This window comes from Stegostoma tigrinum, chromosome 23, assembly GCF_030684315.1.
Source record: "Stegostoma tigrinum isolate sSteTig4 chromosome 23, sSteTig4.hap1, whole genome shotgun sequence".
Taxonomy (NCBI): domain Eukaryota; kingdom Metazoa; phylum Chordata; class Chondrichthyes; order Orectolobiformes; family Stegostomatidae; genus Stegostoma; species Stegostoma tigrinum.
The window spans coordinates 7,069,215-7,080,464 of record NC_081376.1 but is presented as its reverse complement, the minus strand read 5'-3'; the positions used below and the strand labels follow the sequence as shown (position 1 = coordinate 7,080,464).

At 43.2% G+C, this 11,250-nt stretch overlaps 1 protein-coding gene across 3 annotated transcripts in view; it reads left to right on the top strand.

The window, feature by feature from the left end:
- Positions 1 to 441: 441 nt before the first annotated feature.
- LOC125462367 (katanin-interacting protein) overlaps positions 442 to 11,250 on the top strand; it is a 119,523-nt gene continuing 108,714 nt past the window's right edge. For all 3 annotated transcript variants that reach the window (XM_048552360.2, XM_048552361.2, XM_048552359.2), the window contains exon 1: positions 442 to 823. In XM_048552360.2, coding sequence (XP_048408317.2) covers positions 817 to 823 — 7 coding nt within the window. In that variant the 5' untranslated portion in view covers positions 442 to 816. The remainder of the gene's footprint in view (positions 824 to 11,250) is intronic.

Below are 11,250 nucleotides of genomic sequence, written 5' to 3'. Positions count from 1 at the left end.
GCCTGTGGAGGGTGAGGGGGTGTATCTGACGGGTTATGGGCCTGTGGAGGGTGAGGGGGTGTATCTGAGAGGTTATGGGCCTGTGGAGGGTGAGGGGGTGTATCTGACAGGTTATGGGCCTGTGGAGGGTGTGTGAGGGGAGATTCTGTGCGGGTTATGAGCCTGTGGAGGGTGAGGGGGTGTATCTGAGGGGTTATGGGCCTGTGGAGGGTGAGGGGGTGTATCTGAGGGGTTATGGGCCTGTGGAGGGTGAGGGGGTGTATCTGACAGGTTATGGGCCTGTGGAGGGTGTGTGAGGGGAGATTCTGTGCGGGTTATGAGCCTGTGGAGGGTGAGGGGGTGTATCTGAGGGGTTATGGGCCTGTGGAGGGTGAGGGGGTGTATCTGAGAGGTTATGGGCCTGTGGAGGGTGTGTGAGAGGGGTGCCTGGGTGGCGGTTGGGGCAGTCGTGTGTAGGTGGTGGTATGTGTATGGTACCTCCCGGCTCCGCGATCCTCTCTGATGAAGGGTCTAGGCCCAAAACGTCAGCTTTTGTGCTCCTGCGATGCTGCTGGGCCTGCTGTGTTCATCCAGCCTCACATTTTTATTATCTTGGATTCTCCAGCATCTGCAGTTCCCACTATCTCCGCGATCCTCTCTCGTGCGGCGGATGTGAGCGGCGAGCGGAAGTGCCTGTTGCCGGGGTAACCGACACCCGAGCCCGGCCCAAGGCCCCGACGAGAGAAAGTGAGAGCGATTCCAGAGAGGCCTGTAGAGTGGGGCCGGGAGAGTCCAGGCTGAAGAGAGCGGGAGAGAGACCGGCTGGACAACGAGTCGATGGAGGGTGAGTAACCCCGGAGCAGACATCCATAACCCGCGAGAGGCCTGAGGGCCGGGCCGCTCTCCCTGTGTTGCTCCCACGCTGCCCAGTTGCTAAGGTGCCGCCGGCCTTCAGCTCCCAGACTGATCCCACAGCAATTGCAGCCAGATTGACAAACCTCACCATCTCCACAAACAAAAATAAAAAAATCACTGGAATCTGTGGTGAGAAAGCAAGAGTTAACATGGATCAGTTCTGAGGAAGCGTCACTAGACCCGAAACGTTAACTCTGTTTTCTCCTCCACAGATGCTGCCAGACCTGCTGAGCTTTTCCAGCAACTTTGTCTTTGTTGAAAAGTTAACGTGGCCCTACCTCAGAACTCTCAATCTCCACAACCAGTTTCAGGGGGAAAACAGCTGTCTCTATTGATGTCGCTGGTGTTTTAACAAAAAATCTGGCTCAATTTTTATCCAGGGCGAACACCTCGTCCTGCACTGCTATCGCTGTCAGTTAATTCTATTTCAATCTGTCAGTCTTCCAGATAAATTCATGTAGTTGGGATCTTGTATTTGGACAACTTGTTATTTCCTAAAGATAGGGAGCAAACACTTGCATTTTTATATTACCACCTTTAGATTGTAAAACGTAAACATAAAGACCTGAAGGTGGATTTCAGAAGGAAATTAAAAAGTAGGACCTCAAAGCCAGTAATCTCAGGATTAATCCTAGACCCATGTGCTAGTGAGTGTAAATACAGGAGGATTCATTGAGTACGTAGCTGGAGAATTAGTGCTGGAGGGAGAAATCAAATTTCTGGGGAAGGTGAGGCAGGTACACACTGGTCACGTTATATATTAATGATACTGGAACTGAGATTTGCCAAATGTTGTTGGGCTGGAACTAAATTAACTTGACATGCAGGTGGGAACCTGAGGGATAACCGAAACAGAATGGAGGTAAAGTTATTAACAGGAAGTCAGAAAGCTGCAAAGGAGACTCGATGACAGGTGAAACAAAGCCAAGCGTCTAGTGTGCTTCAAATGTGAAATGATGTCAAAAAGACAAAGTTAAGTGCACCATTGATACAGTGTGGAGCTGGAGGAACATAGCAGATCAGGCAGCATCGGAGGAGCAGGAAAGTCAACGTTTCAGGTCAGACCCTTCATCAGGAGGGCACTCATCAAGTTAAGGGTACTCTAGCTGAAAGCAAAAACCAAAAGAACTGTGGATGCTGTCAATCAGGAACAAAAACAAAGTTGCTGGAAAAGCAACATTCTGAGGAAGGGTCACTGGACCCGAAACGTTAATTCTATTTTCTCCTCCACAGTTGCTGCTAGACCGGCTGAGCTTTTCCAGCAACTTTGTTTTTGTTCTAGCTGAAAGCATGCAGCATTCACAACAAGATTGATGAAAGGCACAGAGAAAGATACATGGGTATGATCCAATTGCCATTACAGAAAAATGGCTGCATGGTGACCAGAACTGCAAACGTAATATTCAAGGATATTCATGATTCAGGAAGGACGCACAAGGAGGTGAATAAGGTGGACGTGCTCTGATAAGAACAGATTGGCACAAAAATGTGTGGAATATGTTCGTGTGGAGCTAAGAAGCAGCAAAGAGCAGCAGATATTGGTTGGAGTTATTTGTTGGCCTCCAAATTGTAATGGCAGTACGGAGCGTGGAGTTATTGAGGATAGCAAGTTTTGAGAAGATTTGTAGCTCAGGTTGAGGTTCTAGATGCGAGTTTGCTCACTGAGCTGGAAGGTTCGTTTTCAGACGTTTCGTCACCATACTAGGTAACATCATCAGTGAGCCTCCGACGAAGCGCTGGTGTTATGTCCCGCTTTCTATTTATCTGGTTAGATAACCCAAGGAAACCTAACCAGATAAATAGAAAGCGGGACGTAACACCAGCGCTTCGTCGGAGGCTCACTGATGATGTTACCTAGAATGGTGACGAAATGTCTGAAAACGAACCTTCCAGCTCAGCGAGCAAACTCACATCCAGTTGTTGAGGAGATGAGAGAAGCATGTCACATGGATAACACAGTTATCATGGCTGTCTTCAATCTGCATATACACCATAAACATTGAAAATAGAAGCTGTGGAGGCTGTGTTTCTGGAAGGTGCAGGGGATCATTTTCTAAAGTAGTATGCTGATGTCAGGTAGAGTATGTGCTATTTTAGATTGAGCACCATACCATGAAAAAGGGATAATTGACAATCTTTGTTAAGGAATCTTTAGGGATGAATGCCCATGATATGGTAGAATTTTACATAATGTTTGAAGGTAAGGTAGTTCAACCTGACACAAAGGTGTTAAGTTTTAATGAGGGACATAATGACAGCATGAGGCACAAATTGCCTGAGGTGTGTTAGGGAAATACATTAAAAGACATAACTGTACATAGGCAATATATCATCTTTAAAGAACAATTTAAAGAACAATACATTTTGCAAGGGGTGCAAACCTTGAAAAAAAGTCAATCAGCAGTTGCTGAGAAAGCAAATTCAGGACTGTATAAGATAAAAAGAATAGGCATATAAAATTGCCAGGAATGACAGTAATTCTGATAATTGGGAGGTTTCAGGATACAAGAACTAAGAAACTGAGAATGAAATGGAGATTAGACTGTGAATGCAATCAAGTAAAAAGCATTAAAATGGAGTCTTAATGCATCCCCTGGAATATGAAAAAGAAACATTTGACTGAAATTGTTACAGAGATAGTAGGAACTGCTGAAGCTGGAGAATTTGAGATAACAAGTTATAGGGCTGGATGAACACAGGAGGCCAACCAGCATCAGAGGAGCAAGAAAGCTGACGTTTCGGGTCCGGACCATTCTTCAGAAATGGGGCAGGGGAAGGGGATTCTGAAATAAATAGAGAGAGGGAGGGAGGCGGATGGAAGATGGATAAAGGAGCATGTAGGTGGAGAGGAGACAGACAGTTCAAGGAGGCAGGGATGCAAACAGTAAAGGTGAGTTAGGTGGGGAGTTAGGATGGGAGTTGGTCAGCCCCACCTCAACCCCTACCCCCACCCCCACCTCCACCTCCTATCTACAGCCTCATCCCCTTGACCTGTCCATTTTCCCTTGACTGACCAACCCCGACCCGAACTTCCCACCTACACTCACTGGTTCCATCCCTGCCTCCTTGACCTATCTGTCTCTTTCCACCTATCTGCTCCCTCATCCACTTTCCATTTGCCTCCCCTCTGTCTCTATTTATTTCAGAAACCCCTTCCCCTCCGCCATTTCTGAAGAAGGGTCCAGACCCAAAATGTCAGCTTTCTTGCTCCTCTGATGCTGCTTGGCCTGCTGTGTTCATCCAGCTCTACACCTTGTTACCCTAGATAAATATAGTCCCATTTGCTAGCATTTGGCCTATATCCCTCTCAACCGTTCCTATTCATGTACCCATCCAGATGCCTTTTAAATGTTGTAATTTTGGCAGCCTCCACCACATCCATCAGGAGGTCATTCCATACACATATCACCCTCTGTGTGAAAAGGTTGCGCCTTAGGTCCCTTCTAAATCTTTGCCCTCACACCTTAATCATATGTCCTCTAGTTTTGACACCCCCTCCCCAGGGAAAATACCTTGTCTATTTACCCTATCAATGCCCCTCATGATTTTATAGACCTCTGTAAGGTCACCTCTCAGCCTTGATGCTCCAGGGAAAATAGCCCCAACCTATTCAGCGTCTTCCTGAAGTTCCAACCCTCCAACTCTGGCAATATTCTCGTAAATCTTTTCTGAATCCTCTCAAGTTTCACAAAATCCTTCTTAGAGCAGGGTGACCAGAATTGCACACAGCATTCCAAAACTGGCCTAAACAAAGCCCTGTACAGCTGCAACATGACCTCCCAATTCCTATATTCAATACACTGACCAATAATGGCAAGTATACCAAACGCCTTCTCTGCTATCCTGTCTACCTGCAACTCCACTTTCAAGGAACTATGAACCTGCACTCCAAGGTCTCTTTGTTTAGCCACACACCCCAGGACCTTACCATTAAGTCTAAATTAAACTCCATCTGTGACTCTTTGGCCCATTGACCTATCTGATCAAGATCCCGTTATACTTTGATGTATCCTTCTTCACTGTCCACTACACTTCCAATTTTAGTGCCATGTGCAAATTTACTAATCATACTTCTTATGTCCCCATCCAAATCATTTATATAAATGACAAAAAGCAATGGACCCAGCACCAATCCTTGTGCCACACCACTGGGCACAGGTTTCCAGTCTGAAAAGCAACCTTCCACCACCACCACTCTTTGTCTTCTACCTTCAAGCCAGTTCTGTATCCAAATGGCTAGTTTTCTCTATATTCCATGTGATCTAACCTTGCTAACCAGTCTACAATGAGCAACCTTGTTGAAGCCTTACTGAAGTCCATGTAGATCACTTCCACTGCTCTATCCTCATCAATCCTCTTCATTACTTCAAAAAACTCATCAAAGTTAGTGAGACATGAGTTTCCAGATACAAAGGTATTTTGACGGTCACTAATCAGTCCTTGCCTTTCCAAATACATGTAAATTTTGTCCCTTAGGATTCCCTCCAAAACTTGCCCACCACCGATGTGAGGTTTACTGGCCTATAGTTCCCTGGCTTTTCCTTATCACCTTTCTTTGTGGCCCAACATCAGGCAACCTCCAGTCTTTGGGCACCTCACCTGTGGCTATCAATGAAACAAGTATCTCTGCAAGGGACCCAGCAACCAGTTCCCAAGCTTCCCAGAGTTCTAGGGTACACCTGATCAGGCTCCAGAGATTTATCGACCTTTATACATTTTAAGACATACAGCACCTCCTTTTCTGTAATATGGACATTTTTCAAGATGTCACTATTTCCCACATTCTAATTCTTCTGTATCCTTCCCCACAGTGTGGTTTCACACATGTACAGCCTTGCTGATCTTTAAGGGACCCTATACCCTGCCTTTTGTGAACCTTTTATTCTCAATGTATTTATAAAATCCCCTTTGATTCTACTTAATCCTATTTGCCAAAGCTATCCCATGTCCCATTTTTCCCTTGCTGATTTTCTTCTTAAGTATACTCCTACTGCCTTTGTACTGTTCTAATGATTCACTTGATCTCTGCAGTCAATAGTTGACATATACTTCCTTCTTTTTCTTTACCAAAACCTCAATTTCTCTACTTATCCAGCATTCCCTACACCTACCAGACTTGCCCTTCACCCTGACAGGAACCCACTCTCCCTGGACTCTGATTATCTCATTTTGAAGGCTTCCTATTTCCAGCTGCCCCTTTACCAGCAAACATCCGCCCCCAATCAACCTTTGAAAGTTCTTGCCTAATACCGTCAAAATTGGCCTTCCTCCAATTAAGAAGTTTAACTTTTAGATCCGATGTATCTTTCTCCATGAATAATTTCAAGCTAATAGAATTATGGTCACTGGCCCCAACGTGCCCCCCCACTGACACCTCAGTCAGCTGCCTAGCCTTATTTCCTGAGCAAATGTCAAGTTTTTCACCTTCTCTAGTAGGTAAATCCACATGCTGAATCAGAAAATTTTCTTGTACACACGTAACAAATTCCTCGCCATTGAAACCTTTAACACTATAGCAGCCCCAGTCTATGTTTGAAAAGTTAAAATCCCCTACCATAACCACCCTATTGTCCCTAAACGTAACTGAGATCTCCTTACAAATTTGTTTCTCAGTTTCACACTGACTGTTAGGGGAGCCTATCGTACAATCCCAATAAGGTTGTCATCCCTTTCTTACTTCTCAGTTCTACCCAAATGACTTCCTGAATGTACTCCCAGGAATATCTTTCCCAAGTACAGCTGTCATATTATCCCTAATCAAATATGCCACTCCCCCTTTCTATCCTTGTTTCTTGGCCCTCTTTCTATCCTTCCTACAGCACCTGTACTGTGAAACATTAAGCTGTCAGCCCTGTCCATCCCTGAGCCATGACTCTGTAATTGCTATGATATCCCAATCCCATGTTCCCAACTGTACCCTGAGTTCATCTGCCTTAACTGTTAGGCCTTTCGCATTGGAATAAATGCAGCTTAATTTATCAGCCCTACCTCATTCTCTGCTGGCCTGACTGTTTGATTTGTTCCTTTCCCCGAGGTATCAGTCTCAGACTTAGGTGTTTCCTCACTGTCTCCCACACAGTCTTCCTCTCATTATTGGTTTAAATCCTCCTGAGCAGCTCTAGCAAATCTCAAACATCACTATTTCCACTTTCTTTGTAGCCTCATCTTCTACCCCAGAAGAGATTCCAAAGATCCAAAAATGTGAGTCCTTCTCCCCTGCCCCAGGTCCTTAGCCATCAGTCATCTGCTCTATCCTCTACCCTCACTAGCTCGTGGCACCAAGTGTAATCCAGATATTACTAGCCTGAAGGACCTCCTTTTTAAGTTCCTGCCTAACCTCCTATGTTCTTTCCTCAAAATTTCATCCTTTTCTGTTCCTATGTCATTTAGTTCCAAAGTGAACAATGACCACCTGCTGGTCCCACTCGCCTTTGAAAATATCCTGCACCTTCTCCAAGATATCCTTAATCCTGGTACCAGGGAAGAATTTCTTGCTGTCGGCCGCAGAAACGCCTGTCTGTGCCTCTGACTAGTGAGTGCCGTAGCACAATTGATTACTTGCTGGCGTTTTTTGATTATATTGCTGACAACATTGATAAGGGAGATTTGATGGGTATACTATACTTAGATTTTAAGAAGGCTTTTGATAAAACTCCCCACAGGAGGCTGGTTAGGGAAATTGAAGCACAGTGATAAGAGGTAATGTACTGACATGAATTGATGATTGTTTTCTGTAGGATGAGTAAATGGATCATTCTTATGTTGTCCGGCTGTGACGAGTGGGACACAACAAATATCAGTGCTTGGGTTGTAGATGTACATAATATATATTATACAACTGATTCAAAGCTGGGAGCCAAATGTAATATTTCCAAATTTGCCATTGGTACCTAACTATGAAGGAATGTGTATTGTGAGGAAGATGTAAAGTGGTTTCAGGAGGATTTGGACAGTCTTAGTGAATGTGCAAGAACTTGGGAGATGGAATATAATGTGGGGGAAAAAGGGCGAAGCTACTTAGAAGGCGAATGGAATGGTGGCCTTTATTGTAAGAGGATTTGAATACACGAGTAGTAAAGCCTTGTTTCAGTTGTATAGGAGCTTGGTTAGACTGCAGCTGGAGTATTGTGTACAGTTTTGGTCTCCTTATCTCAGAAAATATACTGTTTCTGTAGATAGTGTAAAATAGAAGTTTGCCAGACCTGTTCCTGGGATAATGTACGGTCTTAAGAAAGGTCAAATTAGACCTGTATTTTCAAGAGCTCTGAAGAATAAGAGGTGATCTAATTGAAGCCCACAAATTAATTGAAGGGATAGACATGGTTGATGCAGATAAGATGTTTCCCCTGGTTGGGGAGTTTAGAATCAGGGAGGATAAAAATAAGGAAAATGCCACTTAGGCCTGAAATGAAGAGAAATTTTGTTTAGTCTGAGGGCTGTGAACATTTGGAATTCTACACCACAGAGGTTGGTGAAAACTGAATCTTTTGAGTATGTTTAAGGTAGAGACTAATAAATTCCTGAACACTGACGATACACAGGGTTGTGGGAACGAGATGGGTAAAGGGAATTGAAGACTTTAATCAGCTATGATGTGCTGAGCCTATTAGTTCTTTGCCGGAGCATTCTAAAACTAACATCGCTACTTTCCACTTTCTTTATAGCCTCATCTTCTGCAACAAATATTTAACCAATTTTGTCTTTAAAAATGCCATAATGTTTGTGTCAGCTGCTGCTGATGGTATATAATTTCATGCTCCAACAGACTTCAGTGCAAAATTATTCTGAACCCCTCTCCTCAATCTTAGTGATAATTTTAAGATAATGACTCCTTCCTTGTCATTGATTCATCAAAATAGAGGAAATCCACTTTCCTTATCCAGTCTAAACATAATCATTGTTAACAATAACTATTAACTCTCTTCCTAGTCTACCATTCTACTTCAATGGAAAATCTGTTGAGTCTCTTCAGACTATAGATTTCCCTCTCTGCCATCGTCCTGGTGAATTCATAACTTTGATACAGCCTTTCTGTAATTGAATATTCAAAACTGCATTCAATATTTGGCTGCTGCTAATTAATATTTTGTATAAATTCTTTGTTACTTTTTAACTGTTGCTCTCTGTGTCAATGTCCACAGAATCGAACACTGCATGGCCTGTATTTTTAGATTAATATCTTTGTTCCTCGAACAAACTTTCCTTGTTTTCTATAATTGAGGGCACAGAAGCCAGGTTCATGCAACCTTGCCCCATAACTAGTTCAGGTACCCCAGCATGATACCATCTCCACAGCCAGTATATCCTTATTGGAGCACCAGCACTGAACAGAATACCTTCTGTGTTGTCTGATCCAAGATCAATGTATATAGTAGAAATTCCCCTTGAGATTCTGGCTAGTTTGAGGTAGATGCTCATATTAGCCTGTCTGAATTCTTTTTGTAACTTTAAATTGTTTGTTTACTTGCGTTCCTAAAGCTTTGTTTTTCTGTTTTCCTGTAATTCTCAGTTTCTCTCCAGTGAAAAAGTACTTTCTTGGGGCCCAAAGCCAATAGCCTCACACTTGCTCACACTGAACTCATACTCTCTCACAGTTACTTAATCTGTCTATGCCTCTCTACAACTTTTTGTATTGTCATTGCCATCTGCAGACTTGAATTTGCAATTCTCTTTCAACCAAGCCAGAATTAAGTATTGTGAAAAGTTGATTGCCTACAAAATTCCCCAAGGGAATTCATGTCACATCCTGACAACCTGAGTACCTACCTATTATTCCCATGCTGTTTCCTACTTTACATCCAACTGCCAACCAATTTAAAAAGATCACCACCAAGTGAACTGTGTGCTCACTGTCTGCCGCTAATTAATATTTTTTATAAATTCTTCACTACTATTTTAGTGTCTGTTCATTTCTACCAGCGATCTTTGCATGGAATCTTATCCAATCCATATAGATAATATCCATAAATGCTGCCATATCAGTGAACATCTCAAAAAAATTCAACTAAATAACTTGCCCTTTACAAAACCATTGGTTGTCTTTGATCACGTTATATTTTGTCTTGTTCTTGTTTATTACATCCAGACTGATCGGCTCTAGCAGTTTTCCCATAAATGCTAAAAGATCTAGGCTACCTAGTTTCTCTCTTGCACCACTCTTAAATAATGGAGTAACATTAACAAATTTAAAATTCTTTTTATTCATTTGATGGATATGGAAATTCTCTTTAGGGCAGAATTTACTGCCTATTCCTAATGACTCTTGAGAAGGTAGTAGTGAACTGTCATCTTGAACTGCTGCAGCCCGTGTCCTCAAGGTGTATCCACAGTGCTGCCTAGGAAGGAAATCCAGGATTTTGAGCCACTGAGAGTGAAGGAAATGCATTACAGATGAAAGTCAGGATGGGTGTAGATAGAAGGAAAATTTTCAGGGAATGGTGTTCCAGTGCATCATCTGCCCTTGTCTTTTCAGGTGATATAGGTCATGGGTTTGGAAATTGCGAAGGAAGGAAGTTGGTGAATTGCTGCAGTGCATTTTATAGATTGCACACACTGCTGCCAATATGCATTGGTGATGAAGGGAACAAATGTTGAAAGTGGTGAATTGGACTCTAAGCAAACTAACCATTTTGTCCTTGGTTGGTGTTGAACTTCAAGTGTTTTTGGAGCTGCACTCAGGCACGTGGGGAACATTCCATTACACTCTTGACTTGTGTCTTGTTAATAGTGGATAGGCTTTGGGAATGCAGGAGTTGACTTGCACACCACAGAAATAACAACCACTCTGAGTCTTCATGCACAAGTGATTCATGTTAGCTTGCCGATCATGGCAATGACTTCTGGTTCTGGGCGTTGCGGCCACGCAAGAACACAGAGGCCCCCTGAGTCAGAAGGAAATGAGACAAAGTGCTACTTGTACCCACAGTATTTATGTGGCTAGTCCAGTTCCATTCCTGATCAATGCTAACCTCCAGGATGGTGATAGTGGGGATTCCGTAATGGTAATACCATTGAATATTAAAGAGGTGATAGTTAGAATCTCTCTCATTGGAGACAGTCATTGCCTGGCACTTGACTGATGCGAATGTTACTTACCACTTATCTGCCCAAACCTGAATGTTGTCAAGATCTCTCTGCATTTAGGCATGGACTGCTTCATTATCTACACAGTAATGAGTAGTGCTGCACTTTGTGCAATCTTCTGACCTTGTGATGGATGAAAGGCCATTGATAAAGCAGAGAAGACAGTTACACCCAGTCTGCTACCCTGAGAAAATCCTGAAGGACTGAGATAATTGACCACATAAATCCACAACTATTTTACTGCGTGCTAGGTATGATTCCTACAATGGAGAA